The sequence below is a fragment of the Oncorhynchus clarkii genome, chromosome 1 (assembly GCF_045791955.1).
Source record: "Oncorhynchus clarkii lewisi isolate Uvic-CL-2024 chromosome 1, UVic_Ocla_1.0, whole genome shotgun sequence".
NCBI classification, from domain to species: Eukaryota; Metazoa; Chordata; class Actinopteri; order Salmoniformes; family Salmonidae; genus Oncorhynchus; species Oncorhynchus clarkii.
This window is the reverse complement of record NC_092147.1, coordinates 183,032-204,605: the sequence shown is the minus strand read 5'-3', so window position 1 is coordinate 204,605 and position 21,574 is coordinate 183,032. Positions and strand designations below refer to the sequence as shown.

At 48.5% G+C, this 21,574-nt stretch overlaps 1 protein-coding gene across 1 annotated transcript in view; it reads left to right on the top strand.

The window, feature by feature from the left end:
- LOC139411482 (cyclin-dependent kinase-like 5) overlaps positions 1-18,738 on the top strand; it is a 179,715-nt gene extending 160,977 nt beyond the window's left edge. The window contains exons 16-17 of the mRNA XM_071157959.1: positions 12,597-12,767; positions 17,363-18,738. Of these exons, the coding sequence (XP_071014060.1) occupies positions 12,597-12,767; positions 17,363-17,737 (546 nt within the window). The 3' untranslated portion in view covers positions 17,738-18,738. The remainder of the gene's footprint in view (positions 1-12,596; positions 12,768-17,362) is intronic.
- The last annotated feature ends 2,836 nt before the right edge of the window (positions 18,739-21,574 follow it).

Here is a 21,574-nt window from a genome sequence, read left to right as displayed (position 1 = left end):
TCTCAGAATATCCCCTCTGCTGTACCCCAGACTATCCCCTCTAATCTACCCCAGAATACCCCCTCTGCTCTATCCAAGAATATCCACCCTGCTCTACCCCAGAATATCCCCTCTGCTGTACCCCAGAATATCCCCTCTGCTCTACCCCAGAATATCCCCTCTGCTGTACCCCAGAATATCCCCTCTGGTCTACCCCAGAATATCCCCACTGCTTTACCCCAGAATATCCCCTCTGGTCTACCCCAGAATATCCCCTCTGCTGTACCCCAGAATATCCCCTCTGGTCTACCCCAGAATATACCCTCTGCTCTACCCCAGAATATCCCCTCTGCTGTACCCCAGAATATCCCCTCTGCTGTACCCCAGAATATCCCCTCTGCTCTACCCCAGAATATCCCCTCTGGTCTACCCCAGAATATCCCCTATGGTCTACCCCAGAATATCCCCTCTGGTCTACCCCAGAATATCCCCTATGGTCTACCCCAGAATATCCCCCCCCTGCTCTACCCCAGAATATCCGCTCTGCTCTACCCCAGAATATCCCATCTGCTCTACCCCAGAATATCCCCTCTGGTCTACCCCAGAATATCCCCTCTGCTCTACCCCAGAATATCCCCTCTGCTGTACCCCAGACTATCCCCTCTGCTCTACCCCAGAATATCCCCTCTGCTCTTCCCCAGAATATCCCCTCTGCTCTACCCCAGAATATCCCCTCTGCTCTATCCCCTCTGCTCTACCCCAGAATATCCCCTCTGCTCTACCCCAGAATATCCCCTCTGGTCTACCCCAGAATATCCCCTCTGCTGTACCCCAGAATATCCCCTCTGGTCTACCCCAGAATATCCCCTCTGCTCTACCCCAGAATATCCCCTCTGGTCTAGCCCAGAATATCCCCTCTGCTCTACCCCAGAATATCCCCTCTGCTGTACCCCAGAATATCCCCTCTGCTCTACCCCAGAATATCCCCTCTGCTCTACCCCAGAATATCCCCTCTGCTCTACCCCAGAATATCCCCTCTGCTCTACCCCAGAATATCCCCTATGGTCTACCCCAGAATATCCCCCCTTCTCTACCCCAGAATATCCCCGCTGGTCTACCCCAGAATATCCCCCCTGCTCTACCCCAGAATATCCCCCCTGCTCTACCCCAGAATGTCCCCCCTGCTCTACCCCAGAATATCGCCTCTGCCGTACCCCAGAATATCCCATCTGCTCTACCCCAGAATATCCCCTCTGCTCTTCCCCAGAATATCCCCTCTGCTCTACCCCAGAATATCCCCTCTGCTCTACCCCAGAATATCCCCTCTGCTCTACCCCAGAATATCCCCTCTGCTCTACCCCAGAATATCCCCTCTGGTCTACCCCAGAATATCCCCTCTGCTGTACCCCAGAATATCCCCTCTGGTCTACCCCAGAATATACCCTCTGCTCTACCCCAGAATATCCCCCTGCTGTACCCCAGAATATCCCCTCTGCTCTACCCCAGAATATCCCCTCTGGTCTACCCCAGAATATCCCTTCTGGTCTACCCCAGAATATCCCCTCTGCTCTACCCCAGAATTTCCCCTCTGCTCTACCTCAGAATATCCCCTCTGCTGTACCCCAGACTATCCCCTCTAATCTACCCCAGAATACCCCCTCTGCTCTATCCAAGAATATCCACCCTGCTCTACCCCAGAATATCCCCTCTGCTGTACCCCAGAATATCCTCTCTGCTCTACCCCAGAATATCCCCTCTGCTGTACCCCAGAATATCCCCTCTGGTCTACCCCAGAATATCCCCACTGCTCTACCCCAGAATATCCCCTCTGGTCTACCCCAGAATATCCCCTCTGCTGTACCCCAGAATATCCCCTCTGGTCTACCCCAGAATATACCCTCTGCTCTACCCCAGAATATCCCCTCTGCTGTACCCCAGAATATCCCCTCTGCTCTACCCCAGAATATCCCCTCTGCTCTACCCCAGAATATCCCCTCTGCTCTACCCCAGAATATCCCCTCTGCTCTACCCCAGAATATCCCCTATGGTCTACCCCAGAATATCCCCCCTTCTCTACCCCAGAATATCCCCGCTGGTCTACCCCAGAATATCCCCCCTGCTCTACCCCAGAATATCCCCCCTGCTCTACCCCAGAATCTCCCCCCTGCTCTACCCCAGAATATCGCCTCTGCCGTACCCCAGAATATCCCATCTGCTCTACCCCAGAATATCCCATCTGCTCTACCCCAGAATATCCCCTCTGCTCTTCCCCCGAATATCCCCTCTGCTCTACCCCAGAATATCCCCTCTGCTCTACCCCAGAATATCCCCTCTGCTCTACCCCAGAATATCCCCTCTGCTCTACCCCAGAATATCCCCTCTGGTCTACCCCAGAATATCCCCTCTGCTGTACCCCAGAATATCCCCTCTGGTCTACCCCAGAATATACCCTCTGCTCTACCCCAGAATATCCCCCTGCTGTACCCCAGAATATCCCCTCTGCTCTACCCCAGAATATCCCCTCTGCTCTACCCCAGAATTTCCCCTCTGCTCTACCTCAGAATATCCCCTCTGCTGTACCCCAGACTATCCCCTCTAATCTACCCCAGAATACCCCCTCTGCTCTATCCCAGAATATCCACCCTGCTCTACCCCAGAATATCCCCTCTGCTGTACCCCAGAATATCCTCTCTGCTCTACCCCAGAATATCCCCTCTGCTGTACCCCAGAATATCCCCTCTGGTCTACCCCAGAATATCCCCACTGCTCTACCCCAGAATATCCCCTCTGGTCTACCCCAGAATATCCCCTCTGCTGTACCCCAGAATATCCCCTCTGGTCTACCCCAGAATATCCCCTCTGCTGTACCCCAGAATATCCCCTCTGCTCTACCCCAGAATATCCCCTCTGGTCTACCCCAGAATATCCCCTATGGTCTACCCCAGAATATCCCCTCTGGTCTACCCCAGAATATCCCCTCTGCTGTACCCCCGAATATCCCCTCTGCTGTACCCCAGAATATCCCCTCTGCTCTACCCCAGAATACCCCCTCTGCTCTACCCCAGAATATCCCCTCTGGTCTACCCCAGAATATCCCCTCTGCTGTACCCCCGAATATCCCCTCTGGTCGACCCCAGAATATCCCCTCCGCTCTACCCCAGAATATCCCCTCTGGTCTACCCCAGAATATCCCCTCTGTTCTACCCCAGAATATCCCCCCTGCTCTACCCCAGAATATCCCCCCTGCTCTACCCCAGAATGTCCCCCCTGCTCTACCCCAGAATATCGCCTCTGCCGTACCCCAGAATATCCCATCTGCTCTACCCCAGAATATCCCCTCTGCTCTTCCCCAGAATATCCCCTCTGCTATACCCCAGAATATCCCCTCTGCTCTACCCCAGAATATCCCCTCTGGTCTAGCCCAGAATATCCCCTCTGCTCTACCCCAGAATATCCCCTCTGGTCTACCCCAGAATATCCCCTCTGCTGTACCCCAGAATATCCCCTCTGGTCTACCCCAGAATATCCCCTCTGGTCTACCCTAGAATATCCCCTCTGGTCTACCCCAGAATATCCCCTCTGCTCTACCCCAGAATATCCCCTCTGGTCTACCCCAGAATATCCCTTCTGGTCTACCCCAGAATATCCCCTCTGCTCTACCCCAGAATTTCCCCTCTGCTCTACCTCAGAATATCCCCTCTGCTGTACCCCAGACTATCCCCTCTAATCTACCCCAGAATACCCCCTCTGCTCTATCCAAGAATATCCACCCTGCTCTACCCCAGAATATCCCCTCCGCTGTACCCCAGAATATCCCCTCTGCTCTACCCCAGAATATCCCCTCTGCTGTACCCCAGAATATCCCCTCTGGTCTACCCCAGAATATCCCCACTGCTCTACCCCAGAATATCCCCTCTGGTCTACCCCAGAATATCCCCTCTGCTCTACCCCAGAATATCCCTACTGGTCTACCCCAGAATATCCCCTCTGCTCTACCCCAGAATATCCCCTCTGGTCTACCCCAGAATATCCTCTCTGTTCTACCACAGAATATCCCATCTGGTCTACCCCAGAATATCCCCTCTGGTCTACCCTAGAATATCCCCTCTGGTCTACCCCAGAATATCCCCTCTGCTCTACCCCAGAATATCCCCTCTGCTCTACCCCAGAATGTCCCCCCTGCTCTACCCCAGAATATCCCCCTGCTCCACACCAGAATATCCCCTCTGCTGTACCCCAGAATATCCCCTCTGCTCTACCCCAGAATACCCCCTCTGCTCTACCCCAGAATATCCCCTCTGCTCTACCCCAGAATATCCCCTCTGCTCTACCCCAGAATATCCCCTCTGCTCTACCCCATAATATCCCCTCTGCTGTACCCCAGAATATCCCCTCTGCTGTACCCCAGACTATCCCCTCTAATCTACCCCAGAATACCCCCTCTGCTCTACCCAAGAATATCCCCCCTGCTCTACCCCAGAATATCCCCTCTGGTGTACCCCAGAATATCCCCCCTGCTCTACCCCAGGATATCCCCTCTGCTCTACCCCAGAATATCCCCTCTGCTCTACTTCAGAATATCCCCTCTGCTCTACCCCAGAATATCCCCTCTGCTCTACCCCAGAATATCTCCTCTGGTCTACCCCGGAATATCCCCTCTGCTCTATCCCAGAATATCCCCTCTGCTCTACCCCAGAATACCCCCTCTGCTGTACCCCCGAATATCCCCTCTGGTCGACCCCAGAATATCCCCTCTGCTCTACCCCAGAATATCCCCTCTGGTCTACCCCTGAATATCCCCTCTGTTCTACCCCAGAATATCCCCTCTCCTCTACCCCAGTGTATCCCCTCTGGTCTACCCCAGAATATACCCTCTGCTGTACCCCATAATATCCCCTCTGCTGTACCCCAGAATATCCCCTCTGCTGTACCCCAGACTATCCCCTCTAATCTACCCCAGAATACCCCCTCTGCTCTACCCAAGAATATCCCCCCTGCTCTACCCCAGAATATCCCCTCTGGTGTACCCCAGAATATCCCCCCTGCTCTACCCCAGGATATCCCCTCTGCTCTACCCCAGAATATCCCCTCTGCTCTACCCCAGAATATCCCCTCTGCTCTACCCCAGAATATCCCCTCTGGTCTACCCCAGAATATCCCCTCTACTGTACCCCAGAATATCCCCTCTGGTCTACCCCAGAATATACCCTCTGCTCTACCTCAGAATATCCCCTCTGCTCTACCCCAGAATATCCCCTCTGGTCTACCCCAGAATATCCCCTCTACTGTACCCCAGAATATCCCCTCTGGTCTACCCCAGAATATACCCTCTGCTCTACCCCAGAAAATCCCCTCTGCTGTACCCCAGAATATCCCCTCTGCTCTACCCCATAATATCCCCTCCTGTCTACCCCAGAATATCCCTTCTGGTCTACCCCAGAATATCCCCTCTGCTCTACCCCAGAATATCTCCTCTGCTCTATCCCAGAATATCCCCTCTGCTCTTCCCCAGAATATCCCCTCTGCTCTACCTCAGCATATCCCCTCTGCTGTACCCCAGAATATCCCCTCTGCTCTACCCCAGAATATCCCCTCTGCTGTACCCCAGAATATCCCCTCTGCTCTACTTCAGAATATCCCCTCTGCTCTACCCCAGAATATCCCCTCTGCTCTACCCCAGAATATCTCCTCTGGTCTACCCCGGAATATCCCCTCTGCTCTATCCCAGAATATCCCCTCTGCTCTTCCCCAGAATATCCCCTCTGCTCTACCCCAGAATATCTCCTCTGCTCTATCCCAGAATATCCCCTCTGCTCTTCCCCAGAATATCCCCTCTGCTCTACCTCAGCATATCCCCTCTGCTGTACCCCAGAATATCCCCTTTGCTCTACCCCAGAATATCCCCTCTGCTCTACCCAAGAATATCCCCCCTGCTCTACCCCAGAATATCCCCTCTGCTGTACCCCAGAATATCCCCTCTGCTCTACCCCAGAATATCCCCTTTGCTGTACCCCATAATATCCCCCCTGCTCTACCCCAGAATATCCCCCTCTGGTGTACCCCAGAATATCCCCCCTGCTCTACCCCAGGATATCCCCTCTGCTCTACCCCAGAATATCCCCTCTGCTCTACCCCAGAATATCCCCTCTGCTCTACCCCAGAATATCCCCTCTGGTCTACCCCAGAATATCCCCTCTACTGTACCCCAGAATATCCCCTCTGGTCTACCCCAGAATATACCCTCTGCTCTACCCCAGAATATCCCCTCTGGTCTACCCCAGAATATACCCTCTGCTCTACCCCAGAATATCCCCTCTGCTGTACCCCAGAATATCCCCTCTGCTCTACCCCATAATATCCCCTCCTGTCTACCCCAGAATATCCCTTCTGGTCTACCCCAGAATATCCCCTCTGCTCTACCCCAGAATATCTCCTCTGCTCTATCCCAGAATATCCCCTCTGCTCTTCCCCAGAATATCCCCTCTGCTCTACCTCAGCATATCCCCTCTGCTGTACCCCAGAATATCCCCTCTGCTCTACCCCAGAATATCCCCTCTGCTGTACCCCAGAATATCCCCTCTGCTTTACTTCAGAATATCCCCTCTGCTCTACCCCAGAATATCCCCTCTGCTCTACCCCAGAATATCTCCTCTGGTCTACCCCGGAATATCCCCTCTGCTCTATCCCAGAATATCCCCTCTGCTCTTCCCCACAATATCCCCTCTGCTCTACCCCAGAATATCCCCTCTGCTCTACCCCAGAATGTCCCCTCTGGTCTACCCCAGAATATTCCATCTGGTCTACCCAAGAATATCCCATCTGGTCTACCCCAGAATATCCCCTCTGGTCTACCCCAGAATATCCCCTCTGGTCTACCCCAGAATATCCCCACTGCTCTACCCCAGAATATTCCCTCTGGTCTACCCCAGAATATCCCCTCTGCTCTACCCCAGAATATCCCCTCTGCTCTACCCCAGAATATCCCCTCTGGTCTACCACAGAATATCCCCTCTGGTCTACCCCAGAATATCCCCCCTGCTCTACCCCAGAATATCCCCCCTGCTCTACCCCAGAATATCCCCCCTACTCTACCCCAGAATATCCCCTCTGCTCTACCCCAGATGATCCTCCCTGCTGTACCCCAGAATATCCCCCCCTGCTCTACCCCAGAATAATCCCTCTGCTCTACCCCAGAATATCCCCTCTGCTCTACCCCAGAATATCCCTCCTGCTCTACCCCAGAATATCCCCTCTGCTCTACCCCAGAATATCCCCTCTGGTCTACCCCAGAATATCCCCACTGCTCTACCCCAGAATATCCCCTCTGGCCTACCCCAGATTATCCCCTCAGCTCTACCCCAGATGATCCTCCCTGCTGTACCCCAGAATATCCCCCCTACTCTACCCCAGAATATCCCCTCAGCTCTACCCCAGATGATCCTCCCTGCTGTACCCCAGAATATCCCCTCTGCTCTACCCCAGAATATTCCCTCTGTTCTACCCCAGAATATCCCTTCTGGTCTTCCCCAGAATATCACCCCCCTGCTCTACCCCAGAATATTCCCTCTGCTCTACCCCAGAATATCCCCTCTGCTCTACACCAGAATATCCCTCCTGCTCTACCCCAGAATATCCCCTCTGCTCTACCCCAGAATATCCCCTCTGCTCTACCCCAGAATATCCCCTCTGTTCTACCCCAGAATATCCCTTCTGGTCTTCCCCAGAATATCCCCCCCTGCTCTACCCCAGAATATTCCCTCTGCTCTACCCCAGAATATTCCCTCTGGTCTACCCCAGAATATCCCCTCTGCTCTACCCCAGAATATCCCTCCTACTCTACCCCAGAATATCCCCTCTGGTCTACCCCAGAATATCCCATCTGGTCTACCCCAGAATATCCCCTCTGGTCTACCCCAGAATATCCCCTCTGGTCTACCCCAGAATATCCCCACTGCTCTACCCCAGAATATCCCCTCTGGTCTACCCCAGAATATCCCCTCAGCTCTACTCCAGATGATCCTCCGTGCTGTACCCCAGAATATCCCCCTACTCTACCCCAGAATATCCCCTCAGCTCTACCCCAGATGATCCTCCCTGCTGTACCCCAGAATATCCCCTCTGCTCTACCCCAGAATATCCCCTCTGGTCTACCCCAGAATATCCCCTCTGCTCAACCCCAGAATATCCCCTCTGCTCTACCCCAGAATATCCCCTCTGCTCTATCCCAGAATATCCCCTCTGGTCTACCCCAGAATATCCCCCTGCTCTACCCCAGAATATCCCACCTGCTCCACCCCAGAATATCCCCCCTACTCTACCCCAGAATATCCCCTCAGCTCTACCCCAGATGATCCTCCCTGCTGTACCCCAGAATATCCCCTCTGCTCTACCCCAGAATATCCCCTCTGTTCTACCCCAGAATATCCCTTCTGGTCTTCCCCAGAATATCCCCTCTTCTCTACCCCAGAATATCCCTCCTGCTCTACCCCAGAATATCCCCTCTGCTCTACCCCAGAATATCCCCTCTGTTCTACCCCAGAATATCCCTTCTGGTCTTCCCCAGAATATCCCCCCCTGCTCTACCCCAGAATATTCCCTCTGCTCTACCCCAGAATATTCCCTCTGGTCTACCCCAGAATATCCCATCTGGTCTACCCCAGAATATCCCCTCTGGTCTACCCTAGAGTATCCCCTCTGCTCTACCCCAGAATATCCCCTCTGCTGTACCCCAGAATATCCCCTCTGCTCTACCCCAGAATATCCCCTCTGCTCTACCCCAGAATATCCCCTCTACCCCAGAATATCCCCCCTGCTCTACCCCAGAATATCCCCTCTGCTCTGCCCCAGATTATCCTCCCTGCTCTACCCCAGAATATCCCCTCTGCTCTACCCCAGAATATCCCCTCTGCTCTACCCCAGAATATCCCCTCTGCTGTCCCCCAGAATATCCCCTCTGCTCTACCCCAGAATATCCCCTCTGCTCTACCCCAGAATATCCCCTCTGCTCTACCCCAGAATATCCCCTCTGGTCTACCCCAGAATATCCCCTCTACCCCAGAATATCCCCCCTGCTCTACCCCAGAATATCCCATCTGGTCTACCCCAGAATATCCACTCTGGTCTACTCCAGAATATCCCCACTGCTCTACCCCTGAATATTCCCTCTGGTCTACCCCAGAATATCCCCTCTGCTCTACCCCAGAATATCCCTTCTGGTCTACCCCAGAATATCCCCTCTGCTCTACCCCAGAATATCCCCTCTGGTCTATCCCAGAATATCCCCTCTGCTCTACCCCAGAATATCCCCTCTGCTCTACCCCAGAATATCCCCTCTGCTCTACCCCAGAATATCCCCTCTGGTCTACCCCAGAATATCCCCTCTGCTCTACTCCAGAATATCCCCTCTGCTCTACCCCAGAATATCCTCCAGTTCTACAAACAGAGAGAACAGAGGCCAGCAACGGTTTTTAGGGCCTATGACAGTCCAACCCACACCTTGTAGCATAATGGTAACTCTTTAGGGGCTCTGACAGTCCAAACCACACCTTGTAGCATAATGGTAACTCTTTATGTGCTATGACAGTCCAACCCACACCTTGTAGCATAATGGTAACTATTTAGGGGCTATGACAGTCCAACCCACACCTTGTAGCATAATGGTAACTATTTAGGGGCTATGACAGTCCAACCCACACCTTGTAGCATAATGGTAACTATATAGGGGCTTTGACAGTCTAACCCACACCTTGTAGCATAATGGTAACTATTTAGGGGCTTTGACAGTCCAACCCACACCTTGTAGCATAATGGTAACTATTAGGAGGTTTGACAGTCCAACCCACACCTTGTAGCATAATGGTAACTCTTTAGGGGCTTTGACAGTCCAAATCAAATCAAGTTTATTTATATAGCCCTTCGTACATCAGCTGATATCTCAAAGTGCTGTACAGAAACCCAGCCTAAAACCCCAAACAGCAAGCAATGCAGGTGTAGAAGCACGGTGGCTAGGAAAAACTCCCTAGAAAGGCCAAAACCTAAGAAGAAACCTAGAGAGGAACCAGGCTATGTGGGGTGGCCAGTACTCTTCTGGCTGTGCCGGGTGGAGATTATAACAGAACATGGCCAAGATGTTCAAATGTTCATAAATGACCAGCATGGTCGAATAATAATAAGGCAGAACAGTTGAAACTGGAGCAGCAGCACGGCCAGGTGGACTAGGGACAGCAAGGAGTCATCATGTCAGGTAGTCCTGAGGCATGGTCCTAGGGCTCAAGTCCTTCGAGAGAGAGAAAGAGAGAGAGAGAGAATTAGAGCGAGCACACTTAAATTCACACAGGACACCGAATAGGACAGGAGAAGTACTCCAGGTATAACAAACTGACCCTAGCCCCCCGACACATAAACTACTGCAGCAATAAATACTGGAGGCTGAGACAGGAGGGGTCAGGAGACACTGTGGCCCCATCCGAGGACACCCCCGGACAGGGCCAAACAGGAAGGATATAACCCCACCCACTTTGCCAAAGCACAGCCCCCATACCACTAGAGGGATATCTTCAACCACCAATTTACCATCCTGAGACAAGGCTGAGTATAGCCCACAAAGATCTCCGCCACGGCACAACCCAAGGGGGGGGGCAACCCAGACAGGGTGACCACATCAGTGAATCAACCCACTCAGGTGACGCACCCCCTCCAGGGACGGTATGAGAGACCCCCAGTAAGCCAGTGACTCAGGCCCTGTAATAGGGTTAGAGGCAGAGAATCCCAGTGGAAAGAGGGGAACCGGCCAGGCAGAGACAGCAAGGGCGGTTCGTTGCTCCAGAGCCTTTCCGTTCACCTTCCCACTCCTGGGACAGACTACACTCAATCATATGACCCACTGAAGAGATGAGTCTTCAGTAAGGACTTAAAGATTGAGACCGAGTTTGCGTCTCTGACATGGGTAGGCAGACCGTTCCATAAAAATGATGCTCTATAGGAGAAAGCCCTGCCTCCAGCTGTTTGCTTAGAAATTCTAGGGACAATTAGGAGGCCTGCGTCTTGTGACCGTAGCGTACATGTAGGTATGTACGGCAGCACCAAATCAGAGAGATAGGTAAGAGCAAGCCCATGTAATGCTTTGTAGGTTAGCAGTAAAACCTTGAAATCAGCCCTTGCTTTGACAGGAAGCCAGTGTAGGGAGGCTAGCACTGGAGTAATATGATAAAATTTTGGGGTTCCAGTCAGGATTCTAGCAGCCGTATTTAGCACTAACTGAAGTTTATTTAGTGCTTTATCCTTGTAGCCGGAAAGTAGAGCATTGCAGTAGTCTAACCTAGAAGTCCAACCCACACCTTGTAGCATAATGTCCAACCCACACCTTGTAGCATAATGGTAACTATTTAGGGGCTATGACAGTCCAAACCACACCTTGTAGCATAATGGTAACTATTTAGGGGCTATGACAGTCCAAACCACACCTTGTAGCATAATGGTAACTATTTAGGGGCTGTGACAGTCCAACCCACACCTTGTAGCATAATGGTAACTCTTTAGGGGCTATGACAGTCCAACCCTCACCTTGTAGCATAATGGTAACTATTTAGGGGCTATGACAGTACAAACCACACCTTTTAGCATAATGTTAACTATTTAGGGGCTATGACAGTACAAACCACACCTTGTAGCATAATGGTAACTCTTTAGGGGCTATGACAGTCCAAACCACACCTTGTAGCATAATGGTAACTATTTCAAATGAATCACCAGGAGCAGACACAATGGATCCATCCCATTATCACAGGAGACACAATAACATTCACAGGAATGGAAGACAGAGGTCTATTCCTGCAGACAGAGCCCAGGTAGCTGTGGGGCCGGCAGGAGTCAGACATGCCTTTATGGAAGGTTGAATATGGTCTGCATGATACAATAGATTTGATGAATATGTCAAACTCATCATATCTTCTCAGTAAAGGTGACAATGCTCCTCTGATACCATAATGCTCACTAGATCCCTCCTCTCTAAGTTTTCTTGTCAATATGATGTTCTGGTGTTGCTGGGGGATTGTTCTGGTGTTGCTGGGGGTATGTTCTGGTGTTGCTGGGGGGATGTTCTGGGGTTGCAGGGGAAATGTTCTGGTGTTGCTTGGGGAATGTTCTGGTGTTGCTGGGCAAAATGTTCTGGTGTTGCTGGGGGAATGTTCTGGTGTTGCTGGGGGAATGTTCTGGGGTTGCAGGGGGAATGTTCTGGTGTTGCTGGGGGAATGTTCTGGTGTTGCTGGGGGATATATTCTGGAGTTGCTGGGGGAATGTTCTGGTGTTGCAGGGGGAATGTTCTGGGGTTGCAGGGGGAATGTTCTGGTGTTGCAGGGGGAATGTTCTGGTGTTGCAGGGGGAATGTTCTGGGGTTGCACAGGGAATGTTCTGGGGTTGCTGGGGGGATGTTCTGGGGTTGCAGGGGGAATGTTCTGGGGTTGCTGGGGGGATGTTCTGGGGTTGCAGGGGGAATGTTCTGGGGTTGCAGGGGGGATGTTCAGTGGTTGCGTTGGGAATGTTCTGGGGTTGCGTTGGGAATGTTCTGGGGTTCTGGGCTGAGTGGTGAAGTCTAACGTCTGACCTCTGTATGGGGATAGGTCCCAGGTGACGGGGCAGATCACATGGTCGTCCAGAAGTCCGCCCGGTCATCGGGTCGTCAGAGCAGCCGCCACCGGAACCAGGAGCGGGACCAATCACGGGAGAGAGACAGAGAACAATCACGGGAGAGAAACTGGCCATCAGAAAAAATGTCTGATGCACACTGTCAGGTAAAGCCAAATATGGTGTATAAATTAAGATGGTTCACTCAAGCCGTCAGTTTTGGTCTACTTTGGTCTACTGGGTGGCTCTCCCATAGACACCAATGCGATAGCAGCTGGGTTTGGTCTGCTTAGTTCATTGACTGTAAATGAACCATAAACAAACAGCGAGTGGGATGTCTCTGAAAAACCCTGACCCTTTAACCTGCAACCCAACCTATCCCCTATCCTGAGCAATGTCAACTGCCTAATGGATATTTTTCTAGATCGTTAATGTTTAAATAAAGTCTGAATGCTAGGAGTCTGGCATGGAGAATATTGGAGGATTTACAGCCTTAAAGGGCAGTAGGTGTGTTGGTTTTCTGGTTAGGGTTAGGTGGGTGTTGGGTTTCTGATTAGGGTTAGGTGGGTGTTTGGTTTTCTGGCTAGGGTTAGGTGTGTAGGTGGGTGTTGGTTTTCTGGTTAGGGTTAGGTGGGTGTTGGGTTTCTGGGTAGGGTTATGTGTGTTATTGGGTGTTGGTTGTTTGGTTAAGGTTAGGTGTGTTGGTGGGTATTTGTTTTCTGGTTACGGTTAGGTGTGTAGGTGGGGAGTTTTCTGATTAGGGTGTGGTGGGTGTTGGTTTTCTGATTAGGGTTTGGTGGGTGTTGGTTTTCTGATTAGGGTTTGGTGGGTGTTGGTTTCTAATTAGGGTTTGGTGGGTGTTGGTTTTCTGGTTAGGGTTAGATGCGTAGCCTTGCAAAAGTATTGATCCCCTCGGTGTTGTTCCTATTTTGTTGCTTTATAATCTGTCATTTAAATAGATTTTTATTTGGATTTCATGTAATGGACATAGCCAAATATTACACAAAGGTGAAATGAAAAAAATTACTTGTTACAAAAGATGCAAAACAAATTCTAAACGTACAAGTGGTGCGTGCATATATTTTCACCCCCTTTGCATATCTTTTCACCCCCTTTGCATATGTTTTCACCCCCTTTGCATATGTTTTCACCCCCTTTGCATATGTTTTCACCCCCTTTACATATGTTTTCACCCCCTTTGTTATGAAGCCCCTAAATAAGATCTGGTGCAACCAATTACCTTCAGAAGTCACATAATTAGTTAAGTAAAATCCAACTGTGTGCAATTTAAGTGTCACATGATCTCAGTTTTTATACACCTGTTCACATGAGCTCAGTTTTTATACACCTGTACTGAAAGGCCCCAGAGTTTGCAACACCGCTAAGCAAGGGGCACCACCAAGCAAGAGGCACCATGAAGACCAAGGAGCTCTCCAAACAGGTCAGCGACGAAGTTGTGGAGAAGTACAGATCCGGTTTGGGTTATAAAAAAAATATCAGAAACTTTGAACATCCCACTGAGCACCATTAAATCCATTATTAAGAAATGGAAAGAATATGGCACCAAAACAAACCTGCCAAGAGAGGGCCGCCCACCAAAACTCACGGACCAGGCAAGGAAGGCATTAATCAGAGAGGCAACAAAGAGACCGAAGATAACCCTGAAGGAGCTGCAAAGCTCCACAGCGGAGATTGTAGTATCTGTCCATTGGACCACTTTAAGCCGTACACTCCACAGAGCTGGGCTTTACGGAAGAGTGGCCAGAAAAAAAGCCATTGCTTGAAGAAGCAAATAAGCAAACACATTTGGTGTTCGCCAAAAGGCATATGGGAGACTCCCCAAACATATGGAAGAAGGTACTCTGGTCAGATGAGACAAAAATTTAGCTTTTTGATCATCAAGGAAAACGCGATGTCTGGCGCAAACCCAACACCTCACATCACCCCGAGAACATCATCCCACAGTGGAGCATGGAGGTGGCAGCATCATGCTTTGGGGATGTTTCCATCGGCAGGGACTGGGAAACTGGTCAGAATTGAAGGAATGATGGATGGCGCTAAATACAAGGACATTTTGAGGGAAATTTCAGTCTTCCAGAGATTTGAGACTGGGACGGAGGTTCACCTTCTAGCAGGACAATGACCCTAAGCATACTGCTAAAGCAACACTCGAGTGGTTTAAGGGGAAACATTTAAATGTCTTGTAATGGCCTAGTCAAAGCCCAGACCTCAATCCAATTGAGAATCTGTGCTATGATTTAAAGATTACTGTACACCAGCGGAACCCATCCAACTTGAAGGAGCTGGAGCAGCTTTACCTTGAAGAATGGACAAAAATCCCTGTGGCTAGATATGCCAAGTTTATGGAGTCATACTCCATGGGACTTGCAGCTGTAATTGCTGCAAACGTGGCTTTACAAAGTATTGACTTTGGAGGGTGAATAGTTATGAACGCTCAAGTTTTCAGTTTTTTTTGTTTGTTTCACAATAAAACATATTTTGCATCTTCAAAGTTGTAGACATGTTGTGTAAATGAAATGATACAAACCCCCCCCCAAAATATATTTTAATTGCAGATTGTAAGGCATCAAAATAGAAGAAATGCAAACGGGGGTAAAGCCACTGTAAGTGGATATTTGTTTTCTGTTTGGTGTGTAGGTGGGTGTTGGTTTTCTAGTTAGGGTTAGGTGTGTAGGTGGTTGTTGGCTTTCCAGTTAGGGCTAGGTGTGTAGGTGGGTGTTGGTTTTCTAGTTAGGGCTAGGTGTGTAGGTGGGTGTTGGTTTTCTGGTTAGGGTTAGGTGTGTATCTACAGTTGAAGTTGGAAGTTTACAAACACTCAGGTTGGAGTCATTAAAACTTGTTTTTCAACCACTCCACAAATGTCTTGTTAACAAACTATAGTTTTGGCAAGTCGGTTAGGACATCTACTTTGTGCATGACACAAGTCATTTTTCCAACAATTGTTTACAGACAGATTATTTCACTTATATTTCACTGTATCACAATTCCAGTGGGTCAGAAGTTTACATGTACTAAGTTGGGGCGGCAGGGTAGCTTAGTGGCTAGAGTTGGACTAGCAACCAGAAGGTTGCAAGTTCAAATCCCCGAGCTGACAAGGTAAAAATATGTTGTTCTGCCCCTGAACAGGCAGTTAACCCACTGTTCCTAGGCCGTCATTGAAAATAAGAATTTGTTCTGAACTGACTTGCCTAGTTAAATAAAGGTAAAATAAAAACAAAAAAGTTGACTGTGCCTTTAAACAGCTTGGAAAATTCCAGAAAAGGATGTCATGGCTTTAGAAGCTTCTGATAGGCTAATTGACATAATTTGAGTCAATTGGAGGTGTACCTGTGGATGTATTTCAAGGCCTATCTTCAAACTCAGTGCCTCTTTGCTTGACATCATGGGAATATCAAAAGAAATCAGCCAAGACCTCAGAAAAAAAAATTGTAGACCTCCACAAGTCTGGTCCATTCTTGGGAGCAATTTCCAAATGCCTGAAGGTACCACGTTCATCTGAACAAACAATAGTACGCAAGTCTAAACACCATGGGACCACGCAGCTGTCATACTGTTCAGGAAGGAAACGCGTTCTGTCTCCTAGAGATGAACGTTCTTTGTTTCGAAAAGTGCAAATCAATCCCAGAACAACAGCAATGGACCTTGTTAAGATGCTGGAGGAAACAGGTACAAAAGTATCTATATCCACAGTAAAACGAGTCCTTTATCGACATAACCTGAAAGGTCGCTCAGCAAGGAAGAAGCCACTGCTCCAAAACCGCCATTAAAAAAGCCAGACTATGGCTTGCAACTGCACATGGGGACAAAGATCATACTTTTTGGAGAAATGTCCTCTGGTCTCAGGAAACAAAAATAGAACTGTTTGGCCATAATGACCATCGTTATGTTTGGAGGAAAAAGGGGGAGGCACCATCTCAACGGTGAAGCACGGGGGTGGCAGCATCATGTTGTGGGGGTGCTTTGCCGCAGGAGGGACTGGTGCACTTCACAAAATAGATGGCATCATGAGGCAGGAAAATTATGTGGATATGTTGAAGCAATATCTGAAGACATCAGTCAGGACAATGACCCCAAGCATACTTCCAAAGTTGTGGCAAAATGGCTTAAGGACAACAAAGTCAAGGTATTGGAGTGGCCGTCACAAAGCCCTAACCTCAATCCCATAGAAAAGTTGTGGGCAGAACTGTAAAAGCTTGTGCGAGCAATGAGGCCTGACAATCTGACTCAGTTACACCAGCTCTGTCAGGCGGAATGGGCCAAAATTCACCCAACCTATTGTGGGAAGCTTGTGGAAGGCTACCCGAAATGTTTGACCCAAGTTAAAAAATGTAAAGGCAATGCTACCAAATACTAATTGAGTGTTTGTAAACTTTTGACCCACTGGGAATGTGATGAAAGAAATGAAAGCTGAAATAAATAATTCTCTCTACTATTATTCTGACATTTCACATTCTTAAAATAAAGTGGTGATCCTAACTGACCTAAAACAGGGAATTTTTACTAGGATTAAATGTCAGGAATTGTGAAAAACTGAGTTTAAATGTATTTGGCTAAGGTGTATGTAAACTTCTGACTTCAACTGTATTTCGTCAGAACAGTTATTTCAAGAGCTCCAGCTAACCCTAGCATTTCACAACTATACTGAGGCAACATCTGTTGCTAAAACATGACAGACAAATAACTACACTGTGTCATATATTATACAGATATGTTTGTTATATTTCGTATTCTTACCCCTCAGAGCCAGCCACTCAAGTCTCTACGGAAGCTCCTTCACCTCTCCTCCTCCACCTCCAATCAAACGGCCCCATCTGATATGCGCTTCCAGCCCCTGCCCAACTCCACCTCGGCTAAAGCGGGTTTCAGTGAGGGTCCCAGTCGGAGCCACGCAGGCTCCAGCACCCCCCAGCTAAAGAGCAGACAGGCCGCCTACCCCCTCCCTGGTCAGATGGAGTCCAGCTGGCACACCTCGGCCCTTGGCAGAGCTGAGGGAAACCCTTACCCCGAGCAACATGGAGGGAGGGAAGGCAAGGGGGGCCAGAACGGACATGGGTTCGGAAGGCCCTCACGCTCACGCATTCCAAATCTCAATGACCTGAAAGAGACTGCTCTGTAGAGAGCTGCTTTAACCTTGACACCTGACCCCAGACCTCTCTCTGCTGCCCAGACTTCTCTCTGTTGCTCAGACTTCTCCCTGCTGCCCAGACTTCTCTCTGCTGCCCAGACTTCTCTCTGCTGCCCAGACTTCTCTCTGCTGCCCAGACTTCTCTCTGCTGCCCAGACCTCTCTCTGCTGCCCAGACTTCTCTCTGCTGCCCAGACTTCTCTCTGCTGCCCAGACCAGTCGGCTTCATTGTTTCTTTTTTAAAGCTTCCATATTTGATAGAATTTGTAATATTACCTATGTCATTCTGATTATTATAATATTTGTCAGTTAATAATTGCAAATTAATCATATATGTAAATGCCATTTAAGATATAAAGTGTATTTGTTAGTCTGCTTGCACACAATTGAAATATGACATTTTATTTCACAGTATTTGCATTATATTTCCTTAAGAATATATGAAGTTTAAATTAAGTTTTTTGATTGTTACAATGTAGACCATTCCTTCCCATCAGTTAGTCTGTGCTGTGGATTCAGTCTGTGTCTTGACGTCCAGACTGATGGAAGACGCTCTATAGAGGGTTAAAGCTTTAGTATTTAGGACAATGTTACGGCAATGCGTTGTCCATCTCCAAACAGATCAGATTTTATATACATTGCTGTAGTTAGTAAACCAATGTTCTGTGTTGACAATCAAGAGAATCTTGTGTTTGATGTCATTTGATAGGAGAGGGCTAGTCTCAGGAGAAATCCCAAGTTTTTGATACAATACTAACCCTAACCCATGGTGGCCTGTGGTACCATTTCACCTGTAATACTTCACCTTAATAGCTATGTTTTCATAAACTATTTTTGTTGTTGAGATTTAGAACATTTGCATAGAAAATAGATGCGACAATTGCCTGCTATGGTGAGTTTCCATTTAACTATCCTGTGTCGACACATAGAAAATAGATGTGTCAGTTGCCTGCTAGGGTGGGTTTCCATCTTGTGTCGATAAAAACAGCTGGACGTACGGACTTCACATAAAACAGAAGTGGTTGAATTGTATCCATTACCGTTTAGGCAAATTGCGCATTAATAAATTGGTGACAGCCTGTATGCCCTCCCACCTATCTTTTCATGTCTCAGGTAGCCCATGAAAGCCTGCATGGATAGAATGCAATAATTGACTAATATATGCCATATTCTAATAATTCATATGCCAGTGTATCGCCACGGCCCTCGCCATGGTGAAACTTACACTCCTGTAGATCTGAAATAAATGGATGGTAAAACTTGCCAGCCAACCAGAAAAGCAAGACGAAGCAATTCAGGACAATCCTTGTCCTACAAAGAAACAGTATTTTTATAGTTGGAAAATGGATTTAGCAAGCAGTAGGCATATGAATTAAATGTGGAGTGGAGCATTAGTTTCAAGTTTTTTTTTATATCACAAGTACAGTGAAATGCCTTTCCTGCAAGCTCTAACCCCAACATTGCAGTAATCAATATCAGTGTAATGCTAAAAATAACAAGGTAGAACAAATAAAAATAAATAAAAATAAGAAGAACGTGAGTAAGCTATATACAGGTTCAGTTCCAATACCATATTTCCAATGTGCATGGATACTGGAGTGATAGAGGTAGATACAGTTGATGTCGGAAGTTTACATACACTTATGTTGGAGTCATTAAAAATCATTTTTCATCCACTTTGTGCATGACATAAGTAATTTTTCTAATAATTGTTTACAGACAGATTATTTCACTTATATTTCACTGTATCACAATTCCAGTGGGTCAGAAGTTTACATACACTAAGTTTACTGTGCTTTTAAACAGCTTGGAAAATTCCAGAAAATGATGTCATGGCTTTGGAAGCTTCTGATAGGCTAATTGACATAATTTGAGTCAATTGGAGGTGTACCTGTGGATGTATTTCAAGGCCTACCTTCAAACTCAGTTCCTCTTTGCTTGACATCATGGGAATATCAAAAGAAATCAGCCAAGACCTCAGAAAAACAATTGTAGACCTCCACAAGTCTGGTCCATCCTTGGGAGCAATTTCCAAATGCCTGAAGGTACCACGTTGAGCTGTATAAACAATAGTACGCAAGTCTAAACACCATGGGACCACTCAGCCGTCATACCGCTCAGGAAGGAGATGCGTTCTGTCTCCTAGAGATTAACGTACTTTGGTGCGAAAAGTGCAAATCAATCCCAGAACAACAGCAAAGGACCTTGTGAAGATGCTGGAGAAAATGGGTACAAAAGTATTTATATCCACAGTAAAACAAGTCCTGTATCGACATAACCTGAAAGGTCGCTCAAGCAAGGAAGAAGCCACTGCTCCACAACCGCCATACAAAAGCCAGACTGGTTTGCAACCGCACATGGGGACAAAGATTGTACTTTTTGGAGAAATGTCCTCTGGTCTGATGAAACAAAAATAGAACTGTTTGGCCATGATGACCATCGTTATGTTTGGTAGAAAAGGGGGAGGCTTGCAAGCCGAAGAACACCCATCCCAACAGTGAAGCACGGGGGTGGCAGCATCATGTTGTGGGTTGCTTTGCTGCAGGAGGGACTGGTGCACTTCAAAATAGATGGCATTATGAGGCAGGAAAATGATATGGATATATTGAAGCAACATCTGAAGACATCAGTCAGGAAGTTAAAGCTTGGTCGCAAATGGGTCTTCCAAATGGACAATGACCCCAAGCATACTTCCAAAGTTGTGGCAAAGGTGTATGTAAAGGTGTATGTAAACTTCCGACTTCAACTGTATATATAGGGGGAAGGGGACTAGGCAACAGGATTTAAGATAAACACAGTAGCAGCAGGTTTTATGTGAGTGGGTGTTGGAGTGACAGTGTGTGTGAGTGTGTTAGGGCCCTGTGAGTGTGCAATATATCTGTAAAATACAAGGGTCAACACAGATAGTCCATGTATCTGTTTTGTTAGCTATTTAGATACCCATTTAGCAGTCTTATGACTTGGGGATAGAAGCTGTTGAATAGTCTGTTAGTATCAGACTTGATGAACTGGTACGGCTTGCCATGCAGAAACAGAGAGAGCAGTCTATGGCTTGGGTGGTTGGAGTCTTTAACGACTTTCCGGGCCTTCTTTTCACACAACCTGATATAGAGGTTCTGGATGGCAGGAAGCTCGGCCCCAGTGATGTACTAGGCTGTCTGCACCACCATGCAATCAAGGGTGGTGCTATTGCCATACCAGGCAGTGATGCAGCCAGTCAAGATGCTAATAATGGTACAGCTGTAGAACTTTTAGAGGATTTGCGGGCAAATGCCAAACATTTTCAACCTCCTGAGGGGAAAGAGGCACTGTTGTGCCTTCTTCACGACCATGCTCGTGTGTGGACCATTTTAAGTCCTTAATGATTTGGACACCAAGGAACTTGAAGCTCTCGACCCGCTCCACTACAGCACGTTTTCTATAGTCCACGATCAGCTCCTTGGTCATACTGACGTTGAGGGAGAGGTTGTTGCTCTGGCACCACACTGCCAGGTCACACACAGGTCACTGACCTCCCTGTTGGCTGTCTCAGCATTGTTGGTGATCAGGCCTACCACTGTTGTGTTGTCAGAAAACTTGATGATGGTGTTGGAGTCGTGCATGGCCACACAGTCATGGGAGTACAGAAGGGGACTAAGCACACACTGCTGAGGTGCCCCTGTGTTGAGGGTCAGCGTGGCGAATGTGTTGTTGCCTACCCTCACCACCTGGGGGCGGCCCATTAGGAAGTCCAAAATTCAGTTGCGGAGTGAGGTGTTCAGTCCCAGGGTCCTAAGCTTGGTGACAAGCTTGGAGGTGACAATGGTGTTAAAATGCTGAGCTGTAGTCA